General features: G+C 42.6%; 1 protein-coding gene across 2 annotated transcripts in view; it reads right to left on the reverse strand.

Moving 5' to 3' along the window:
• Nucleotides 1-5,212: 5,212 nt before the first annotated feature.
• Nucleotides 5,213-25,289, reverse strand: part of LOC126355783 (uncharacterized) — a 53,107-nt gene continuing 33,030 nt past the window's right edge. Inside the window, exons 3-4 of one of the 2 annotated variants that reach the window (XM_050006192.1) lie at nt 14,146-14,450; nt 5,213-5,482 (exon numbers count right to left, since the gene is read on the reverse strand). In XM_050006192.1, the coding sequence (XP_049862149.1) occupies nt 14,203-14,450 (248 nt within the window). In that variant the 3' untranslated portion in view covers nt 5,213-5,482; nt 14,146-14,202. The remainder of the gene's footprint in view (nt 5,483-14,145; nt 14,451-25,289) is intronic. The other variant, XM_050006193.1, reaches the window with a different exon arrangement.

A 25,289-nucleotide genomic window follows, 5' to 3' on the forward strand; every position in this document is an offset into this window, starting at 1 on the left:
CAGAAAGGCCCGTACAGGACCTGCAACACGCGGTCGTGCATTATCCTGCTGAAATGTAGGGTTTTGCAGGGATCGAATCAAGGGTAGAGCCACGGATCGTAACACATCTGAAATGTAAGGTATGCTGTTCAAAGTGCCGTCAATGCGAACAAGAGGTGGCACCCCATACCATCACGCCGGGTGATACGCCAGTATGGCGATGACGAATACACGGTTCAAATGTGCGTTCACCGCGATGACGCCAAACACGGATGCGACCATCGTGATGCTGTAAACAGAACCTGGATTCATCCGAAAAAATGACGCTTTGCCATTCGTGCACCCAGATTCGTCTTTGAGTACACCATCGCAGGCGCACCTGTCTGTGACGCACCGTCAAAAGTAACCGCAGCCATGGTCTCCGAGTTGATAGTCCATGCTGCTGCAAACGTCGTTGAACTGATCGTGCAGATGGTTGTCTTGCAAATGTCCCCATCTGTGACGAGACGTGGCTACACGATCCATTACAGCCATGTGGATAAGAAGCCTGTCATCTCGACTGCTAGTGATACGAGGCCGTTGGGATCCAGCACAGCGTTCCGTATTACCCTCCTGAACCCACCGACTCCATATTCTTCCAACAGTCATAGTATCTGTACCAACGCGAGCAGCAGTCACCGCAATCACTATAGGCTACAACCAGACGTCCAGGACTCTTCGCAGGACGTGGGATACAAAGGTTTGTTTGCTTTGTAAAGTACGATACATGATGATTTGTGGTATCTCTGTCGAAAGAGCACAATGTTGGGTCACACACAAGTGTTTAGGGGCACACTGCTCATCACACGTTGTTGAACATGGAGGTCCGCTGCAGACCACCCCTACGTGCTCAGATGTTGACCCAACGACATCGTCAGTTACGATTGCGATGGGCACGGGACCATCGAGAGTCGACCGTCGATCGATGGAAACATGTCGGCTCTGCGGGCGTATCACATTTTTGAAAGGATGCTCGAAATATACGAGGCACAAATTAGTTTATTTGATTTTCTCTTATCACTCTTGGCTACAAGAAATCTGTAGCTGATTTTTATACATCACATTTTAGTTTTAGGATATGATTTGTTTCTGTGTGTGCAGAGAAAGTCGGGCGCCTGCGCTTGAAGGAGCGGGACTAAACATTTCTTTCGTAATGAGAATGCTTAAGGTCCTACGTAAAGCATGCCAGAAATCTTCAGTATGATACAGTGCGAAGGTCTACACAGCTGCAGCAAGAGCCAGGTAGATTCTTTAGGGTTATGAAACGTCCCCCTTAGAAAAATTAACAATGACAGTGCTGGAAAAACTCTTACGTTATTTGATTTTCGAACAGCTGAGCAAAACTGAACATACTCAGACAGTTTTCTCTTAACTTATTCTGATCATCACTAAACTGACACACAATATTTTTTTTTTTTTAGCGCAACGCAATCTGACTTTCAATAATCCCTAAAAAAGAAAGTCCCTGACTAACAATAACCTATACCTTTCATGAATCACTTACCGCACAAAAATCTTCGTTACTCGAACTACTGCAATACAGCGAACGCCAATACTGCCAGCTAAATAAAAGATTCAAACTACTGAAGGCACTAACTACTGATAGGCATAGTTAGCAAATGAAAGATTTTGATAGAGAACAAACAATGCATTTACCTTAATAATGTTCAAAAGTCATCATATATATACAGGGTGTTACAAAAAGGTATGGCCAAACTTTCAGGAAACATTCCTCACACACAAAGAAAGAAAATATGTTATGCGGACATGTGTCCGGAAACGCTTACTTTCCATGTTAGAGCTCATTTTATTACTTCTCTTCAGATCACATTAATCATGGAATGGAAACACACAGCGACAGAACGTACCAGCGTGACTTCAAGCACTTTGTTACAGGAAATGTTCAAAATGTCCTCCGTTAGCGAGGATACATGCATCCACCCTCAGTCGCATGGAATCCCTGATGCGCTGATGCAGCCTGGAGAATGGCGTATTGTATCACAGCCGTGTACGAGCACAAAGAGTCTCTGCATTTGGTACCGGGGTTGCGTAGACAAGAGCTTTCAAATGCCCCCACAAATGAAAGTCAAGAGGCTTGAGGTCAGGAGAGCGTGGAGGGCATGGAATTGGTCCGCCTCTACCAATCCATCGCTCACCGAATCTGTTGTTGAGAAGCGTACGAACACTTCGACTGAAATGTGCAGGAGCTCCATCGTGCATGAACCACATACTGTGTCGTACTTGTAAAGGCACATGTTCTAGCAGCACAGGTAGAGTATCCAGTATGAAATCATGATAACGTGCTCACTGAGCGTAGGTGGAAGAACATGGGGCCCAATCAAGACATTACCAACAATGGCTGCCCAAACTTTCACAGAAAACCTGTGTTGATGACGTGATTTCACAACTGCGTGCAGATTCTCGTTAGTCCACACATGTTGAATGTGAAATTTTACAATTTGATCACGTTGGAATGAAGCCTCATCCGTAAAGAGAACATTTGCACTGAAATGAGGATTGACACATTGTTGGATGAACCATTCGCAGAGGTGTATCCGTGGAGGCCAATCAGCTGCTGATAGTGCCTGCACTCGCTGCACATGGTACGGAAACAGCTGGTTCTCCCGTAGCACTCTCCATACAGTGACGTGGTCAACATTACCTTGTACAGTAGCAACTTCTCTGACGCTGACATTAGAGTTATCGTCAACTGCACGAAGAAATGCCTCGTCCATTGCAGGTGTCCTCGTCGTTCTAGGTCTTCCCCAGTCGCGAGTCATAGGCTGGAATGTTCCGTGCTCCCTAACACGCCGATCAATTGCTTCGAACGTCTTCCTGTCGGGACACCTTCGTTCTGGAAATCTGTCTCGATACAAACGTACTGCGCTACGGCTATTGCCCTGTGCTAATCCATACATCAAATGGGCCTCTGCCAACTAAGCATTTGCAAACATTACACTGACTGCAAAACCACGTTCTTGATGAACACTAACTAACCTGTTGATGCTACGTACAGATGTGCTTGATGCTAGTACTGTAGAGCAATGAGTCGCGTGTCAACACAAGCACCGAAGTCAGCATTACGTCCCTTCAGTTGGGCCAACTGGCGGTGAACCGAGGAAGTACAGTACATACTGACGAAACTAAAATCAGCTGTCTAACATGGAAATTAAGCGTTTCCGGGCACATGCCCACATAACATCTTTTCTTTATTTGTGTGTGAGGAATGTTTCCTGAAAGTTTGGCCGTACCTTTTTGTAACACCCTGTATATATATATCAGTTCATGACATCCAGTCTTACAAATTTCCTTTTTCTGACGGACACATGTCCAGATCGTCTGCTCTCAAAACTCCACCATCTCTCTCCCCACATCCACCACTGCTGGCGGCTCACCTCCAACTGCCCAACGTTACGCGTTATTCACATCTAACTGCCCAACACTACACAAGCGAATATTCGAACAACGAGTCCAACCAGCTACAGACTGCACACAGCAAAGTCAGTGATTTTCATACAGAGCGCTACGTAGCGTTACCAACATAAAAACCTAAACAGCCTACTTACACGGTATATGAGTCAGAGGAATTTTGAAAAAAGACTTTTGTTTATTTAGATTCGAGTAATCAGTCATTATCAGAAGGTGAAAGTTTACCAACGAAAAACTAGCAATAACTCACTCTCAGAGTCGTGAATGTGGTCTTGCGGTTAATCTCCCGAATTTTCCAGTTCTGCTCTCCTCCTTCTCCACGAGCCCGCAAGTCAAAAAACGTCGAGTATGGAGCCACTAATGTGTCTACCCGAATTCATGCAACTTCCCTTTCACGTAGGAGAGTGCGTACATCCTTTTTGGCAGACGAGTTCTCTGCGGTTTGGAGAACATCAAATGTGTTGGAGGGTTCTCATTCTCGTTTTAAAACCCTGTTTGAATCGGCTCACCATACTACAATTTTTTGTTAGTAGCTTGAGGAAAGTACAAACAGGCTCTTGCCTTCCGCTAAATAATTTCCGCTTTTGTTCCGTACGAAAAACCGACAATAAATCCAAATAAACATAAATAGTGATCTAAAAAAAATTGTGTAGTAGCAAAATATTTACAGGGGTAGACTGCATTTGTTTCGTAACGAGTTTAAAAGTTACCGGTAACTTAAAAAATCTTCTGAATAAAACTGCTTCCAAATCATGCTCGTCTTTATACACTTAATTTTGTTTAAGCACTTTTTATTCATCGTTCTGTCAATTGCGTATTTAATATGATAACTTTTCTTCTTAAATTTTTGTAATAAAGGTGCAGTAGTACTATTTAGGTTGACATTGCTAGACTACTGAAATACAGCTTACTGGTGTGTTGCGTGGAGTGCCCAGGAGAAAGTCACAGTTATGCAACTAGATGCGGAGTTCGCGTATAGAGGTGAGGCCAGATCCGGGCAAGTTACGGAGTTTGTGTGTTGAGCAGATAAAGTTTGCGGAGCTCGTGTGAGCCTTCCGTACAAAACTACACCAGAAACAGACTTCGGCTTGGCGGCTAGTTGCAGTAAGTCAGGACTTCAGTTCGCTACTGCGTACTACGGAGTCACGATAGCTACGTTTCACTTACAGTCGACTTTTGCAGGTAACTTCAGGATTCTTTGAACGTTACACTGAGGTTTCAGACAGCAGAGAGATTATCCGAATTTGAACATAGCGTCATTATTCCAACTGAAAGTGTATTTGAAACCAAGGTCTTACATTCTCTGATCATGTATGTTGCATACAGAGGGCATCGTATCACGACGAGAACCGTAATTCCTTTTCGACAGCCACAAAAATGTTGCTGCTACGCGATACCACACAAAGGATATCAAATATACATATGCGTGTAACAAATGTTACTATCTCTAATGACATTGCCGTTTTGCACGTATATTTAACAGTATGAGAGTTTGTTTTGACTAACTGTACTAAAACACCTCTGGCTTCACGTACCGAGAGCAGGCTAATTTGTGTAAGTAGCTTAAACATTTTTGAGTTTGTATATGATTATGCCGCAAACGATTTGTGACTGCACTATGCGACTGATAATCGCTAATGGTGCTAGTAGTGGACGCCACTGATGTTCAAATAAAAACACAGGTACAGGAAGTAAAAAAATATAATTATTTATTTTTCTATGTTCCTAAATATGTATAACGTATAAAAGTTATAAAAGTAGGAACAGAAAGTAAAAAATACGGCTATTTAATATTCTATGAACATAAATACGTATAACGTAGAAAAATTATGAATGATTTTGTTGAATGTACAGGTACGTGCTACAGATGCGTGCAATATATACAAATAAACCGGGCATTTTTTGCAGCATTCCATATGTGTAAGATGACAGAGCTCTTCATTGGCATGCATCTTTTCTCGTAGAATATACGTGGAGGTTTCCACTTGTCCATCTATTTGGTCAAGAAGTTGTAAACGATGACACTTCATTTAACCTGCAACAGTGAATAAGTTATTCATAATATAAGAGTTTAAATGATCCCATCACGTAAATCGACAAATAGTTAACACAGAAAAGTTGTTTAGTTCTGAATCAATAACAAAATGTTCAAATGTGTGCGAAATCTTATGGGACTTAACTGCTAAGGTCATCGGTACCTAAGCTTACATACTACTTAACCTATATTATCCTAAGGACATACACACACACTCATGCTCGAGGGAGGACTCGAACCTCCGCCGGAATCTGAATCAATAAAAAGTAGTCTGTATCGTGTATTGACACCAATTTCTACAACGTGTATCAGATATATTAGGCAAAGAGAATCAGAGCGATGACACAGTACGTCTGCATCTACATCTACGTGATTACTCTGTTATTTTCAATAAAGTGCCTGGCAGCGGGTTCAGCCCCGCGGGGAAGACACACGGTCTTAGGCGCCTAGTCACGGTTAGTGCGGGTCCTCCGGTCTGAGGTTCGAGTCCTTGGACATGGGTGTGTGCTTTGTCCACAGGGTAAGTTCAAATTGGTCCCGTAAGACCGTGCCACAAATTTCCAGTGGGTTCAACGAAACACCTTCAAGCTGTCTCTCTGCCGTTCCACTCTCGAACGGCACACGGGAAAAACGAGCACATAAATTTTTCTGTGTGAGCCCTGATTTCTCTTATTTTATCGTGATGGTCATTTCCCCCTATGTAGGTGGGTGCCAACAGAATGTTTTCGGAATCGGAGGAACAAAATGGTGATTGAAACTTCATGACAAGATCCCATCGCGACGAAAAACGCCTCTGTTTTAATGGTTGCCACTCCAATTCAAGTATCATATCTGTGACACTGTCTCCCCTATTTAGCGATAATACAAAACGAGCTGCCTTTCTTTGAACTTTTTCGATGTCATCCGTCAGTCCCATCTGATGCGAATCCCTCACTGCACAGCAATACTCCAGAACAGGGCGGACAAGCGTGGTATAAACAGTCTCTGTAGTAGACCTGTTGCACCTTTTAAGTGTTCTGCCAATCAATCGCAGTCTTTAGTTTGCTCCACCCACAATCTTATCTATTTGATCGTTCCAATTTAGGTTATTTGTAATTATAATCCCTAAGTTTTTAGTTGAATTTACAGCCTTCAGATTTGTGTGACTTATCGCGTAATCGAAATTTAGCTGATTTCTTTTAGTACTCATGTGAATAACTTCACATTTTTCTTTATTCAGGGTCAATTGCCACTTTTCGCACCATACAGATACTTTATCTAAATCATTTTGCAAGTAGTTTTTGTCATCTGATGACTTCACAAGACGGTAAATGATAACATCATCTGCAAACAATCTAAGAGGGCTACTTAGATTACCGCCTATGTCATTCATATAAATCAGGAACAATAGAGGGTCTATAACACTTCCTTGGGGAACGCCGGATATTACTTCTGTTTTACTCGATTACTTTCCGTCTATTACTACGAACTGTGACCTTTCCGACAGGAAATCAAGTATCCAGTCGCACAACTGAGGCGTTATTCCGTAGGTATGCAGTTTGGTTAGAAGACGCTTGTGAGGAACGGCGTCCAAAGCTTTCTGGAAGTCTAAAAATATGGAATCAATTTGACATCCCCTGTTGATAGCACTCATTACTTCATGAGTATAAATAACTAGTTGTGTTTCACAAGAACGATATTTTCTGATCCGTACTGACTATGTGTTGATAAATTGTTTTCTTCGAGGTAATTCATAATGTTCAAACACAGTATATGTTCCAAAACAGTACTGAAAATCGATGTTAGTGATATGGACCCGTAATTCACCGGATTACTCCTACTTCCCTTTTTTGGTATTGGTGTGACTTGAGCAATTGTATAGTCTTTAGGTACGGATCTTCCTGTGAGCGAGTGGTTGTATGTAATTGCTAAATATGGAGCTATCGTATCAGCATAGTCTGAAAGTAACCTGACCCTGGTACACAATCTGGTTTGGAGGCCTTGCCTTTATTGAGTGATTTAAGTTTCTTTGCTACACCGTACATATCTATTTCTATGTTTCTCATCTTGGCAGTTGTTGTTGATTGGGTTTCAGGAATATTTACTTAGTCTTCTTTGGTGAAGGAGTTTCGGAAAACCGTGTTTCATAACTCTGCTTTAGTGGAACTGTCATCGGTGACTTGTTATCGCGCAGTGAAGGCATTGATTGCGTCTTGCCCCTGGTGTGCTTTATGTATCACCAGACTCTGTTTGGGTTTTCTGCCAGATTTCGAGGCCGAGTTTCGTTGTGGAAGCACCTCGAATTGAAGTATGCGCTATATTTCGAACTTCTGCAAAACTTTGGCAATCTTGGGGATTTGCGTTCTTTTAAATTTGGCATGCCTTTTTCGTTGCTTCTGCAACACCGATCTGACCCGTTTTGTGTACTTTGGGGGATCAGTACCATCACTTATTGATTTATGTGGTATATATCTCTCAATTGTCGTCGATACTAGCTCTTTGAAATCATTCCACGTCCTTTCCGTGCTTACACGATCAGGTAGGGAAGAGTGGAGACTGTCTCTTAAACAGGCGTTAAGAGCACATTTTTATCAGATTTTTTAAATAGATGTAGTTAGAGTATCTTTTTGATGGTTGTAGTTGTTACGGTATTCAGCCTAGCAGCAACTGCCTTGTGGTCTCCAATCCCTGTATTCGTCATGACACTACCTATTTGTCCAGGATTATTTGTTGCTAAGAGGTCAAGCATGCTTTCGCAACCATTCACGATCGAGTGGGCTCATGAACTAATTGTTCAAAATAATTTTCTGAGAAAACTTTCAGTACAATTTTGGATGACGTTTTATGCCTGCCGCCGCTTTAAACATATACTTTTTCCAGCATATCGAGGGTAGATTAAAATCACCACCGACTATAATTGTATGAATGGGATACCTATTTGAAATGAGACTCAAGTTTTCTTTGAAATGTTACGCAACTAAATATTTTAAGTCGGGGGTCGGTGTAACCTCTACCCATACTATTTGGCAGGAACTATCCACTTCAATTTCACTACAAGGTTAACTACTTCTGACAGCAATAAATACTTCATCAACTATCCTTTGTGAACACTGTTAGGTCGTTTGAAAAAATTTCGGCTGAAACTATTTCCGGGCGTAGAGTTTCTAGTCCAGACAAGTACTACGCAAAGTGGCGAGACTCGAGATCTGTTGTCAGAAGAGCCGCAGTTCAGATCCCCGTTCGCTCATCTAGATGTGGGGTTTTCGTGGTTTTTCCCAAATCACAAAAGGCAAATGGCAGGATGGTTCATATCAAACCGAAACGGACGAGTTCCTTTGCTTTCCTTCCCCAATCCGAGTACTTGATCCTACACTTTTACTGGTTAGCCAGTATACAGGGTGAGTCATTAACTATTGCCACCTAGAATAACTCCGAAAGTATGACAGTAGCTGAAAAGTTTGTGGGACAAAAGTTGCTTGGGACAACGGGGGCCACAATATGACACTGATTTTTTGTTGCTAGGTAGGGTCGCGTCAGAGATGTGAAAATCAACTTTGTTTTTTTTTTAAATGGGATGCTATAGTTTGGTACTTTTTTCTGATAGTGGCTATCGAGACGAATCCAATGATGTGTAACAGTAAAGTCATTGAAGGTCAGCCAAGGTCAAAAAGGCGGCATGAACGTCCATTTACAGAAGGTGTTCGAAGTGATGACCATTGGCATCAGTGCAGTGCTGCAATCTTCTTATCATGGATTGAGCGGTATTCCTTATCTCTTCGGCACTTATCGAAGTACATGGTCTGACAATTCTCTCTCGTATATCGTGAAAATAGTAAATATTCGCCGAATACAGCGTATTTATCTAATGTGCCATTGACATGGACACACCATTCGAAGGTTTGGCAATACAACACTTACTAACGGTAAGACTTCGAATGAAGCGAATGTGAATGATGTATTCCTTCGAAGAACAAGTCGATATGCTTCTCATTTACAGCGAATGCCAACGAAATTCAGTAAGGTCTAGAGACTTATACGCTGAAAGATATCCTCAACGTACTCATCCTACCCGTGGTACATTTAAATATGTGTGTGATACATTGAGAACAACTGGATCTTTAACGCATCGGAAACATATCCGGCAAAGGAAAGTTACTAACGAGATAACGGAAATTGGTACTCTTGCCACTGTGGTTTGAGATATTTGTGTTAGTTCGCGTCAAATCGCATAGGGAATCTGGCATGGACCAGAGCAGTGTTATTCGTGTTCTGCATCGCCATAAATATTATCCTTACTATATCAGGCTCCAACAAGAATTAACTGGAATACATTTTGTGCGTCGCATTGAATTCTGCCGATGGCCTGAACTTCAGATTCAGAGGGATGACGCATTTATTAATTTGATTGTATTTACTGACGAGGCTACATTCAGGAACAATGGAAATGATAATTTGCATAACATGCATTATTGGGCAACGGAAAATCCGTGTTGTCTGTGACAAGTTGCACACCAAAAACCGTGGTCGGTGAATGTATGGTGTGGGATTCTGGAGGACAGAATTATAGGCCCCTATTGCATCGAAGGAAATCTTAATGACAGGAAGTACACCATATTCCTGCAAGAAACATGATGTCAGTTATTGGAAGAAATGCCTGTAGGAGCAAGAAACAAAATGTGGTATCAACACTATGGATGTCCAGCACATTTTTCACTGATGGCTAGAAATAAGTTGCAGAGACAATTCCCAAATCGTTGGATTGGACGCGAAGGAGATGTATCATGGACGGCCCATTCTCCAGACTTGACGCCTCTGGATCTTTTCTTGTGGGGATTCGTAAAAGACATTGTTTATATAGATATTCCAACTACACCTGAAGATATGCGAGAGAAAATTGTCAGAACATGTGCTTCGATAAGTGCCGATGTGATAAGGAATACCACCCAATCCATGATAAGAAGATTGCAGCACTGCACTTATACCAATGGTCATCACTTCGAACACCTTCTGTTAATGGGAGTTCATGCCACCCTTTTGACCTTCGTTGATGTTCAACCAATGGATTCATCTCGACAGCCGCTATCAGAAAATAAGTGCCACGCTATAGCATCGCATTAAAAAAAGAAAGATGACCTTTATATCTCTGAAGCAACCCCGCCTAATAACAAAAAATCAACGTCACATTGTGGCCCCTGTTGTCCCATGCAACTTTTACCCACAAGATTTTCAGCTCCTATCATACTTTCGGAGCTATTCTTGGTGGCAATAGTTAGTGACCCACTCTGTATAACTGTTTAGTCAGAATAAAGGGTGATCAGAATGTGTCTGAAACGGTTGTCGGGATGTGGTAGGGCAAGTTGCACTGTGCTAAATGTTAATATAAATGTTAAGAAAACAATTCAATACGTGGCGCCATTTCCGAATTGAAGTTAGCCAATCAGGCCGTCGCGACACCAAATTCAAGTTTCAGCTAACCAAACAAAGCACTCGTTGGGCCACAAGGTTCTATACTTGGCCCAATCCTATTTATTATTTATATAAATGACCTTCCATGTAACATAGTTGGGCCGTCAACTAGGACTTACTTATTTGCATATGATCTTGCAGTCTGTATAACGCAGAAACAGCACAGAAGGTGAAATATGAAGGAGGCCACTGCACTGTCAAAGTTGATAATTGGTGTAAAGCTAATTCCTTTTGTGTCAACCGAAAAAAATACAAGACCTGTATGTATCGTGGAATAATAACACTGAATTTGAGCAGAGGTCAAATGCTGTTAATTTCCTTGGAATCTCAATTAATTCAAAATTATCCTGGGGCAGACATATAGAAAAAGTAAGAAGCAACAATAGCAAAGGAATATTTGCTGTAAGGAAGCTTCGTCTTTGTCTAAACGTACCAATACATAGAGTGGTTTATTTTGCTGTAATACACAGTCACATTTACTACGGTACAATACTGGGGGGACATCAAAGCAAGGCAGCTAATGTCTTCAAACTGCAAAAGAAGGCAATAAGAGTGATATGTAGCTTGGGACCCAGAGCTCACTGTAGGCAAATCTTTAAAAATTACAGATTATGGCACTACCATCAATATTTATACTACAGTGTGTAATGCATATTAAAGAAAAGTATTCCAGTTATCAACAGTATGACATGCGAGATAATTATAACACAAGGAACAAGCAGGACATAGTTTCTTTCCAATGTAACTATAAAAGTACACAAAAGTGCTTCCTATACATGTCCATAAATATTTTAATGTCATACCCCAACCTATTACGGATCTCCCAAATCGACAATTACAAAAAAAGGAAAAGAATTTATTCTTGAGCTCAGCATGTACGAAACTGATGATTTTTTAAGAGAGGCAAAGAATATGGTATGACTACACTTTATGTGATCAGTTTGTATATGCTTCTATATCTGAGTAAGTCTGTAATTGGTTAAATTTACTGTGCAACATCAATTTGTGCCAGAAGTTTCTCTGTTTTGTATTTGTCTGAAGGTACTATAATTATTTGTCTAATATTTATATTGTGTAATATTTTCCTTACTTTTGTAATTATTTGTGTAACATTTATATTGTGTAATATTGACTTTCGTAATGCCTCAGATGACCTCTAAGGTCTCTACAACAATAAAAATCAAAATCAAATCATTACTTAACGTGAGCGCGTGAGGCTCCTAGTGGCTTACTTCAGTGCTAAATAACTCGGAAACGGCGCAACTTATCGAATTTTTTTCTTAACATTTACGTCGTAGCACAACCTACCCTGCAACATTCCGACACCCTGTATATGATAATAATAGAACGAAACATCATCTGCTGCTTAAAGGTGTTTAACTCAAATACGGCAAAGTACGCGATAACAGAGTAAGAGTTAAAGTGAGGTTATCAATCTCTCTATATATCAAAGCAATTTCGCAACTAGCTGATGATTCATACACTCATTCACTGACTCATCATCGCTCAGCCCAAACCACTAAGGGCAGAAACTTGAAATCTTCAGAGGGTGTTGATCTTACACTGTACGCGTCGTTTAAGAAGGGATTTTTCGAAATTCCAACCCTACGAAAGTGAAATAAGGATGAAAGGGTTTTTGGAAGCACGTCGCTAATAAGGCAATTTTAGAGGTAAACCTAGGAAAATCGGCAGAAATAAACGAATATTGTTTTAGCATATTTGGAAATGTAATCACCATGGGGGTAAAATACTCGGTGAAAAATTTTTAGAAAATAAATCATTAGCAGAGAACTAATAAAGTATTTTTAAGGCTAGATCTACGAGAACTGGTATTTGACTTCTCAGTTAGAAATTTAAAAAAAATTATGTTTCATTGTTTAAGGGAATGTTTTATGAAATATTTTATTATGAAAACATTTTATAGCTAAATCTATAAAAATATGAATTTGGCTTCTTGCTTAGAAATAAATAGTTCGTGTTTCACTGGTTTTGGAAATTGAACCCCTATGTGAGTGAAATAGGGTATGAAAGTTTTTATGGAAATACTTCATTATACAAGCATTTTGAAGATAATTCTATGAAATTTGTATTTTCTCTTCGCTGTTGAAAATAAAATGAAAACATTTCACTGTTCTTGGACACTCAACCCACAGGGGGGTGGGGGGTGAGATGAAATGTGTTATGAAATTATTTCATTGGGAAAGCATGACAATTGGTACTTGCCTTCTCGTAAGAAATGAGAAACTACGTGTTTCACTGTTTCTACAAATTCAACCCCTGAGTGGATAGAATAGGCCAGTCTGATTCACTGACTCGTCATCGCCAAACCCAAACCGCTAAGGATAGTAACTTGAAGTTTGTGTAGCGTGTAGCGTATACTGCAGGCATCGTTTAAGAAGCGACGTCGAAATCAAACCCCAAAGATAGTGAAACAGGAGATGAAATGCTTTTTGAAAATAAGTCGCTATTAAGGCAGTTTTGAAGCTACAACCATGAAAATTGGTATTTGGTTTCCTAGTCAGAAATTCAAAAAATACATGTTTCAGCATTTTTGGAAATTCATACACTAAGGGGTTAAAAAGGGGATGAAAATTTTTTAAGAAAATGTTTCGTTAAAAAATTGAAGGTAAATCTATGAAAACTGGTGTTTTGCTTCTCGGTGTTTGGATATAACGAGGTGTGTGTTAGGGGATGAAGTTTCTATAGAAATACCATACAAGAAAGATAAAGGCACGATTAACAAAAACCTTGGACTCTAGTTACCAGAATCGCTTTTTGATCAGAAGTACATGCGGCAAAGGCATGCTTCTATGACTGTATTGAAAGTGTTGCAATTTGTGAACGACATAAAAATTCGATTAGAGGAAAACAAAAATTAAATTTGTCGAAGCGGCGTGCGCTAAGCAAATTGATAATAGGATTGGCTATCCCACAATGTCAGTATTGGCACTTGAGCAAAAAAGTTTGACGATCATTCGTTTATACATTGTTCGTAAATCAAACAAATTGGAACCACCAATTCGCTCTCATTACTGGCTAACATCGGCCAGTCCTGAAAAGGTTAGTTTCGGGTGTAGTCCCTGAGCGGACCTCACACTGTTAGATTAAGTTCCACACTGTGTGTGTTCTGTCAGGAACGTCAATTACAGGAACATTCAGCTACCTGCCACATTTAATTTTTATACCGGTGTAGACAGAAAAACAAAGTTGCTTTATACCTAGACGTAGCAGGTTTGGGAACTGAATTGTCAGCTCGAGAGTTGGGGCAGCTGGGCTCACATCAGCACGCACCGGGGGAGACTACAAGCCCGCGGTCGAGAAACTCGTTGTTTCTCGTCCTTAGCCTCCTTCCTCTCGCTTCCAACACCTGGCAGCTCTTTGTCCTTGTCTGCCATCTCCACCATTTCCACTTCTTCCTTTATTTCACACTCCTCTTCAGCTTCTTCCACAGTCTCGAGAACTCTCCGCGCTTCACGAACGACCACAGCTGATCTCTGTGGCGAAGGTCGCGTGACATCCGTACCTGAGATAGAAGAGACGTTGATCAGTCGAAAAGACGATATTTTACGTTTTGCATCAACTGAAGACAAAGTCTGTGAACGAGTCCGCGATCATGTTATGGCAGTTTCTTCGTAAAGGTCCTTATCGATCATATATCCCCGATGCTATTCAATCTGTATATTGAGCAGGCAGTAAAGGAAACAAAAGAAAAGTTCGGAGTAGGTATTAAAATCCATGGAGAAGAAATAAAAACTTTGAGGTTCACCGATGACATTGTAATTCTGTCAGAGACAACAAAGGACTTGGAGGAGCAGTTGAACGGAATGGACAGTGTCTTGTGAGGAGGGTATAAGATGAACATCAACAAAAGCAAAACTAGGATATTGGAATGTAGTCGAATTAAGTCGGGTGATGCTGAGGGAATTAGATTAGGAAATAAGAAACTTAAATTAGTAAAGGAGTTTTGCTCTTTCGGTCGCTTCCCACGCCCGGGTTCCGGGGGTCGATTCCCGGCGGGGTCAGGGATTTTCTCTGCCTCCTGATGACTGGGTGCTGTGTGATGTCCATAGGTTAGTTAGGTTTAAGTAGTTCTAAGCTCTAGGGGACTGGTGACCATAGATGTTAAGTTCCATAGTGCTCAGAGCCATTTGAACCATTTTTTGCTATTTGGGGAGCAAAATAACTGATGATGGTCGAAGTAGAGAGGATATAAAATGTAGACTGGCAATATCAAGGAAAGGGTTTCTAAAGGAGAGAAATTTGTTAACATCGAGTATTGATTTAAGTGTCAGGAAGTCATTTCTGAAAGTATTTGTATAGAGTGAAGCCATTTATGGAAGTGAAACATGGACGATAAACAGTTTAGACAAGAAGAGAACAGAAGCTTTCGACATGTGGTGCTACAGAAGAATGCTGAAGATTAGATGGGTAGATCACATAACTAATGAGGAGGTATTGAATAGAATTGGGGAGAAGAGGAGTTTGTGGCACAACTTGACAAGAAGAAGGGACCAGTTGGTAGCACATGTTCTGAGGCATCAGGGGATCACAAATTTAGCATTGGAGTGCAGCGTGGGGGAAAATATCGTAGAGGGAGACCAAGAGATGAATACACTACGCAGATTCAGAATGATGTAGGCTGCAGTAGCTACTGGGAGATGAAGAAGCTTGCACAAGATAGAGTATCACGGAGAGCTGCATCAAACCAGTCTCAGGACTGAAGACCACAACAACACCAACAACAACGTAAATTGTATATTTCACATTTACCGGTTTCGGTCATTGCCATCTTCATATTTGTTACAAATAGAAAAACAGTGATGTAACCTGCTAAGTTTACTTAGCTAAAGCGAAATCTACAACAAGCCTACTAATACATAAGAAAAATAAAAATATTAACATGATTAACAGTCATGCATACCAGCGATACGTACCATAGCAATGGTCTGACGCTAAACACTTTGTATTTAGGTACATCTTAAATGCTGGTGACGTCCTCAATGCGTCAGTATTAATACAAATGACTGTCAGTAGAGGACACTAATGCTCGGATACATGGGTAAAACAGTATCGTACATTCGACTGTTAAAATGCAGTATGCGTAGTCATTACTTAAAATTAATTCCTATGGCAAAATGAGCCTCATACAATAAAATATCATCATAAATTATGTGGGAATAAAATCCACACTTAAAATGCACACAAAACGTATAAACGGTACGAACTTCCGGCATATAGTTATCTGTATGCGCTATAACTGCTCGTTTGCACATGAATGTTGTCTTTAGCGTACGTTAGTTAGATTAAGCAGTGTGTAAGCCTACGGACCGATGACGTCTGCAATTTGGTGCCACAGGAACTTACCACAAATTTCCAAAATTTCCGGATGGCAATGGCCGTGGCGCTCAACGTTTCTGTAGGGGGAGATTCCCAAAACGACATTTGAAACAACTGGTAGTCATCTTAGGCAGACTGGGGCGTTTGAGCCTACTACACGACAACTCTAGCTTCAGAGTAATCAGTTGCTGCGACAAACAATGCTGATCATGTGACTGGAGAGAGCTACATGAGAACCTGCTGTACCCGTACTGTGCGTAATAAATGAGCTCTGTCACGGAAATAAAGTGTTTCTGGACCTATGTCCACATAACACATTTTCTTCCTCTACGTCTGAGCCATGTTCCTGAAAGGTAGCCCACAGCTTTTTTTTGCACCGTGGATTGTGTTCATAAAATTCACTTTGGATACCAGTAACTAACACTGAAGAAAAAATAGTTTCGTTCTATACACGTTTCGTCTTTATTATTTGAAAGCCATCTTCAGCTGCAAGTGCCGCAGGTGCTTCTCTACGTGCGTTCTTGTCCCGGTTTTAAGCTCTTCTTCTGCTTACAGCTATTCGACATCATCATTTGCATAATAACAGAAAATGAACACTCGTTTACTTCGTGGCGGAGATGTCCTCAGTAGGCACGGAAGAGCCAGTCTTGTTTGTGTTAACTTTTGAGTAGCCTTGTCAGCCAGCCAGACTAAGCTGGGTAGTCTTGAAGTGATAGGACAGCGAAAGGTCTTGCCATTTACGTATTGTTTTTTAACTGTACGACGAAAGATTAAAAGAGACTCGAGACGTCACAACACTGAAGTAAAGCGAGTAATTGAGTGTTGTCTGAGAAAGATTTCCTAAGTAGGGAAAATATATTCGACACTAGCTGATAAATTCAGTGTTACCTGGGTATTTATTTACAGCTCTGTTTGAGAATTCGTATGCAAGCAGTTTATTTCTGGCTTATATACCTTTTCGGTATACGACATTTGAATTAGTATGTCTGGGGTCACGTGCAAGGGACTCAGCCACGCAGCATTGTCCGTACGAAAAGCAGCTGACACTTAGGTCAATGCCTGCAACACCGCACCGACTTGTTTGTGATCACTGCGTAACAAAAGTTCACCGGTAATTGTACACGTTGAAAGCGAAATAGTTAATTGTTAGAAATAAGCGAGATACAGGGTACAAAATATCGCTCGCCTGCGCCACTTCCCGTCAAAATTTCCACTTCTGTGATGTTTCGTTCGAGAGAAGTAACTTTATGCCGCAGTGAGTGAAGGCTTCTGAAGAGCGAGATAGTGCATAATGCATAACGCTCTCGGTCAAGAGTACATCGTGCCTCGGTTCTGGAAGGAGTTTTCCAAAGACCGTTTAAATGGTTCAAATGGCTCTGAGCACTATGGGACTGAACATCTGAGGTCGTCAGTCCCCTAGAACTTAGAACTACTTAAACCTAACTAACCTAAGGACATCACACATCCAGCCCCGAGGGAGGACTCGAACCTCCGACGGGGGGAGCCGCGCGAACCATGACAAGGCGCCTAAGATCCACGGCCCATTACCATCTAAAAATCCGTACAGCAAATGGGCATCGGCCAACGCCGCATTTTAGTGCATTTCAGCTGCACTGTACCGGAAACCAAGTCCGTGATGAAGACTAAACAGCTGATGCTGCTTGCTTGGTGAAAGTGGAGCAATGACGTTAGTGGCATGTCAGCACATGCAGCGAAGTGAATGTTTTGTCCACATCTACATGATTACTCTGCGATTCACATTTAAGTGCTTGGCAGAGGGTTCATCGAACCAGTCTTAGTATCTCCCTACCATTCCACTCCCGAACAGCGCGCGGGGAAAACGCACACGTAAAATCCTTCTGTTCGAGCACTGATTTCTCTTATTTTATTTTGATGATCATTCCCACCTATGTAGGTTGGGCTCAACAAAATATTTTCGCATTCGGAAGAGAAAGTTGGTGACTGAAATTTCGTAAATAGATCTCGCCGCGACGAAAAAAGTCTTTGCTTTAATGACTTCCATCCCAACTCTCTCCTCTATTACGTGATAATACAAAACGAGCTCCCTTTTTTGCACCCGTTCGATGTCCTCCGTCAATCCCACGTGGTAAGGATCCCACACCGCACAGCAATATTCTAACAGAGGACGAACGAGTCTAGTTAAACTGTCTCTTTAGTGGACTTGTTGCATCTTCTAATTGTCCTGCCAATGAAACGCAACCTTTGGCTCGCCTTCCCCACAATATTATCTATGTGGTCTTTCCAACTGAAGTTGTTCGTAATTAATACACCCAGGTACTTAGTTGAACTGACAACCTTGAGTATTGTACTATTTATCGAGTAATCGAATTCCAACGGATTTCTTTTGGAACTCATGTGGATCACCTCACACTTTTCGTTATTTAGCGTCAACTGCCACCTGCCACACCATACAGCAATCTTTTTTAAATCGATTTGCAACTGATACTGTCTTCGGATGACCTTACTAGACGGTAAATTACAGCATCATCTGCGAACAACCTAAGACAACTGCTCAGATTGTCACCCAGGTCATTTATATAGATCAGGAACAGCAGAGGTCCCAGGACGCTTCCCTGGGGAACACCTGATATCACTTCAGTTTTACTCGATGACTTACCGTCTATTATTACGAACTGCGACCTTCCTGACAGCAAATCACGAATCCAGTCGCACAACTGAGACGATACCCCATAGGTCCGCAGCTTGATTAGAAGTCGCTTGTGAGGAACGGTGTCAAATGCTTTCCGGAAATCTAGAAATACGGAATCAACTTGAGATCCCCTGTCGATAGCGCCATTACTTCGTGCGAATAAAGAGCTAGCTGCGTTGCACAAGAGCGATGTTTTCTGAAGCCATGCTGATTACGTGTCAATAGATCGTTCCCTTCGAGGTGATTCATAATGTTTGAATCCAGTATATGCTCCAAAACCCCACTACAAACCGACGTCAATGATATAGGTCTGTAGTTAAATGGATTACTCCTACTACCCTTCTTGAACACTGGTGCGACCTGCGCAATTTTCCAATCTGTAGGTACAGATCTATCGGTGAGCGATCGGTTGTATAAGAATGCTAAGTAGGGAGTTACATTACTTTTGTTCAATTGGAACAGCAAACACTAGCAGTGAACCTAAGGATTACAACTTAGAGTACATTCTAACCAAACGTAACGAAGAGGTTATCTTGAACAGTTCACGTGAAAAAACGTTTCATGTTATGCTCGTGCGTTCTGTTTCTGTGTGTTTCCCAAGGTTAATGTGATTGTGAAGAGAAGTAGAAAATGAGCTCTAGCACGGATATAAAGCGTTTCAGGACCCATGTCGTCTATGTGTGAGGGAAGTTTCTTGAAAGTTTGGCCATACCTGTTACAGCCTCTATTACACACACCTCAGGACGACAGAAGCTAGGGGTGTTTCCGAGGTCTGACGTCTCGCCAACCGCTGCAAGCACCACGAGAAAGACAGGCGTAATTCACAGCACACGACACTGGAGGTTTACGAGTGTCAGCAGTCATCTCTGGTGGAGAGTGATCAAGCCAGCCGGAGTGGCCGTGCGGTTCTAGGCGCTACAGCCTGGGGCCGCGAGACCGCTACGGTCGCAGGTTCGAATCCTGCCTCGGGCATAGATGTGTGTGATGTCCTTCGGTTGCTTAGGTTTAAGTAGTTCTAAGTTCTAGGGGACTGATGACCTCAGAAGTTGCGTACCATAGTGCCCAGAGCCGTTTTTTGACTATTTCAAACGAGTTTAATATATCTTAACTGCGCGTTCAAATACTGGATGGTTGTAATTAAACCTTCCCTATTTAATACGTTATAACACGGAAACTAATTACCGCAGGAAGACCAAACTTGGTAGCATTAATGTTCAGAGTATGGGGTGCATAATTTACATGCGTCACAGCGCTACCGCCCAGTTCCAACTACGGCCACAGTGTGCTGTGATCAGTCATTGTCTCACACACCTGACCAGTCGCAGCGCACTTATTGACGTGACAACATGAGCTAGGACCAAAGGAGCAGGGCAGTATTGGTGAAGCTGTACTATCAAAACAACAGTAAGGCTGTTGTAGCTGCACTTCGGGAACATCGCCTGCTGAAAGGCTTACAGGCGGGTCCTCTCTCTCCACCTGCTGCGCGGAGCATGGTGAAGAAGTTCGAATCAACTGGAGAACTGGGCATATTTCCGAGAAGAGGCTGACGACTGGTTGCACCACAGGTGATTGATGGAATAGCTGTTGCTATGGCAGACAACGCTGCGCGCAATCCTCGATCGCCAGAGGCGTGCGCGTGACGTGTGACGGCAGTTGAACATCACGTGGTCCACTGTACGGAATGTGCTTCGAATCATTCTCAAATGGTATCCGTACATGGTGTTGTGGTTGGCAGGAGAGCCAACACCGTGTTACTAGAGGAGGCCGAAAGGCACGCGTTTTAGCTGACGCAGGCTGGCGTGAGGTCTGGAACACGACAAGGAAATTAGACTTCAGAAAAACGGACGTAGCTGGTGGAATACTTAACTTTAATGCATTAATGATGAACGTCGCTCGTGACAGTACATGATTCACAATATCAATGGTAACTGAATATGGCGCCTTGCTAGGTCGTAGCAAATGACGTAGCTGAAGGCTATGCTAAACTATCGTCTCGGCAAATGAGAGCGTATTTTGTCAGTGAACCATCGCTAGCAAAGTCGGTTGTACAACTGGGGCGAGTGCTAGGAAGTCTCGCTAGACCTGCCGTGTGGCAGCCAGCACCACAGGAAACACAACGACGAACGACGGGTTGATTTCGCTCTCCACTTCCTCGCAAAGACTGAAGTTGATTAGGGCTGGCCCTGAACCATCCTACGGATAGACGAAGTTCATTTTTCTCTGACGGGTGAGGTGAACTCACAGAACTGCCGTGTGGGGATCTTTACTTCCAGTCACTGTGCATGAAGTTCCTCTGTACGATGAACGTGTCCTCACGTGTACGTTCATCATTGGCCTGTTTTTTGGTGCAGTTTGGCGCTCAAGGACCAAAGACATGCTTCGCCAGCATGTCATACCCGCCCTACAGGAGAGAGACGCACTGAACTCAACAGTTTTCAAGCAATATGGGGCCCCACCGCACATCGCTCTTGAACTTCACTTGCTTCGCTTCTCCGAAACACAGTTGAAAACTAGAAATTAAAATGAAGGTCAGCGTTGGCAGTAATATTGGTGGTTTATTGATAGCAAAATCGATTTTTAATCACATAGTGGTCACCTTCAGCGCTGTGGTGTACAAGTTAAACTCATAGACACTGGTATCAATTTATTATCAGTAATCAAAGCACAATTACTGAAATCGTGATCGTTTCTTAGCTTTTATTACTGATAACAACTTGATACCAGTGCCTAAGAGTTTAACGTGTACACCACAGCACTGAAGATGCCCACTATGTGATTGAAAATCGATTTTGCTATCAATAAACCATCAATATTACGGCCAACGCTGACCTTCCTTCTAATTTCACGTATACGGTCGTTGTGTGCACAGCACTCCATGGAGTCGCCAATCAATAACATTTGAAAACGATCGAATTATCGGCCGATATTTTCCAAAAGCTTGGCCAGCACGATCACCTGATCCCACTCCCTGTGGTTTCTGGGTGTAGGACTACCTGAAGGACAGGGTTTACCAAGGGAGCATTCACAGATGTGCTGATCTGAAGCGCAGCATGTCAAGAGAGGCAGCCAGCATACCTACGGACGTGCTTCGTTCTGCTGTGCAGAAAGCAATCCTGCGCTTTCAGACTCTTCTTGACGGTGATGAGTCCCTCTTGCAGCATTAATGGTACCGGTATGTAATGGTGTGATGTACTGTATCAGCACATTAAAAGTGTCTCAAATGAATCGATTCTGTATTATTTCTCTTCCCCATGTCCTCGACATTCATGCTACCAAGTTTGGTACTTCTAGGGTAACTAGTTTCCGTGTTATAAAATTATAAATAGGAAAAGTTAAATTATAACCACTCGGTACAGGCAAACCCTGCATAACACACGACATAGTTCCGATCTGTGGTGGGTACATTGCCGTTGACATAATGATATACCGTGGGCCCTGCAGGGAGCCGGGCGTTTGCCAAATACGGCGGACAAGGACAGTACTGTGACGTCACAAGTTCGTTGCGGTGTCCATATTTCTCGTGGGCCCCGAACCACTGCTTACACGGAGCCAGCCTACCGCTCCGCTCTCTATGGCTGCAGCATACCGCTTTTAGTCTATGTGTCCTACAAAAATCACGTAAAAAACCTAAACTTTTCCTAAGGTGTAGATCTCTAGTGTAGTGTGTCTAAGAATATCAAATATATGCTCTTTAGTAGATTACTTGCACCTACTATGTGATCTGCCAATAAAGCTCAAGCTTTGGTTCGCCATCTCGACATCATTTTTTATGTGATGGATTCTATTTCTTGAAATAAGCAAGCGGCAAAAGTGGCAACACAGAAGGAGTCGACAGTGTCAGCACTCTATAGCTACGAGTGGTGTATCTCTGGCAAGTACAATCCAGCCCACTACCTGTCAGACACCAACTAATTTACATACAGGACTGAAGTCTCATGAGGCACTAATCAGTATGTGGACCAAGGACCGTTTGAGATTTAGAGAAATTAACATTCCACGTGTATGTCTCCGTAGAAGAAAGTGTGCTTAACAAGAAGCGTCGGAGAAGTTGCAGACCATGGTGGAAGAACGCTACAGTGGCAGTGAAAATTTATCCAAGTAGTAAGGTTTTATGTAATAAGGTAAACACTTTCGTGTACCTTTCTACTTGCTGCTGCCTGTCGGTCGTATAGAAAAAAAAACAGCCCACATCCACACGGCTGACACACAATACATGCAAGGGACTCGAAGAACACAAGTCATCAAAGTACGCATCTCTGTACAGAGGGTTACAACAGCGCCACCTGCGTATCTGTCAACACGACCTCTACGACTGCGGAAAATACGAGCTGACCTCTGCGGCATCTACGCTAGTTTGAGCACCTGCCAAAAAGCAAAGTAACCACCTTCTGCATTACAGGCGTGCAGGAAGATACTCAATGAGGTTCTAGAATGACCCAATAGCGATGGTGAGGTATGCCGACTCCAGAGACGTGGCCAGGAGCGCTGGGTTTCACAGTTCAGGATCCATGCCGCGAAGAGCTCGACTGAGGTGGTCCCAGGTTTAAATCTGGGCAGATTTGGTGGCCACGGGAGTATGGTAAACTCATACTGGTGCCCTTTGACCAACATACGTACACTCTGACCTGTTTGTCACGGTGTATTATTCTGCTGGTAGATACCGTTGTGGCGAGGAAAAACAAACAGCATTTAGGGGTGGACGTGGTCTCCAAGGATAGATGCATACTTGTCTTGAGCCGTTGTGCCTTCCAAAATGACGAGATCACCTAGGGAATGTCACGAAAACATTCCTCAGACCATAACGCTCCCTCCTGTGGCCTGGACCCTTCCAACTATTGTATGGCGAAGACGAACACAAGCTTCCAATGTGCGTTCACCGCGATGTCGTCAAACACGGATGCGGCCATCATGATGCTGTAAACAGAACCTGGATTCATTCAAAAAAATGACGTTATGCCATTCGTTCACCGAGGTTCGTCGTCGAGTACACCATCGCAGGCGCTCCTGTCTGTAATGCAGTGTCAAGGGTAACCGCAGCCATGGTCTCTGAGCTGCTGGTCCATGCTGCTGCAAACGTCGTCGAACTGCTCGTGCAGATGGTTGTTGTCTTGCAAACGTCCCCATCTGTTGACTCAGGGATCGAGACGTGGCTGCACGATACGGTACAGCCATGCGGATAAGATGCCTGTCATCTCGACTGCTAGTGATACGAGGCCGTTGGGATCCAGCACGGCGTTCTGTATTACCCTCCTGAACCCACCGAATCCATATTCTGCTAACAGTCATTGGATATCGACCAACTCGAGCAGCAATGTCACGATACGATAAACCGCAATCGCTATAGGCTACAATCCGACCTTTATCAAAGTCGGAAACGTGATGATACGAATTTCTCCTCCTTACACGAGGCATCACAACAACGTTTCACCGGGCAACGCCGGTCAGCTGCTGTTTGTGTATGAGAAATCGATCGGAAACTTTTTTCATGTCAACACGTTGTAGGTGTCGCCACCGGCGCCAACCTTATGTGAATGCTCTGAAAAGTGAATCATTTGCACATCACAGCATCTTCTTCCTGTCGGTTAAATTTCTCGTCTGTAGCACGTCATCTGTGTGGTGTAGCAATATAAATGGCCAGTAGTGTACTTCTTGCCGAATTTCATCATTGAAGATCAACGGGAAGAATCCTATAGGTTTGGATGAGTGAGTTTCCGAGTATCAAAATACGTAACATAAACGGCCGTATATCTTGATTGCGTTGACTTAGAAGCTTCCACTTTTTACACCGCCAAGGCCTTAATGTGTGACCCAAATTTGAACTTGATACATCTACCCGTTCCTGAGAGAAAGGTTTTTTGTCGGACAGACGTAAATCAAAGCGGCTCTATAAGAGTTTGGTTTTCACCGATTGAGGCTCGGAACTCTAAAAAATAGAATTGCATTAATTTAGGAAACTGATGACAAGCTCACAAACCGTTTGGAAGGGTCCCTAGATACCACAACCGGGCTGCACAAAGCGCGAACAAACATTGCTGACGCACTCATTACTTGAACAAGGACTCACTCAATGCATTATCTTGTTTGACTGGCTTAGGGAAATACTGATGAACGCCAGCTGCAGTCATAACTTGAATAAGCACACGAGAACACCCTAATCCTTGAGGACATACAGCATGTGGCCAAACTTTCAGAAAACATTGTTCGCACATGGATAAATAAAATGTGTTATATGGACACAGGTCCGGGAACCCTGGTTTTCCATGTCAGAGCCCATGTTCTACTTCTCTCCATAATCACACTAATCATGGAAAATGCACAGAAACAGAACATGTCAGCGTTACATGAAACCGTTTC

This window comes from Schistocerca gregaria, chromosome 3, assembly GCF_023897955.1.
Source record: "Schistocerca gregaria isolate iqSchGreg1 chromosome 3, iqSchGreg1.2, whole genome shotgun sequence".
Taxonomy (NCBI): Eukaryota; Metazoa; Arthropoda; class Insecta; order Orthoptera; family Acrididae; genus Schistocerca; species Schistocerca gregaria.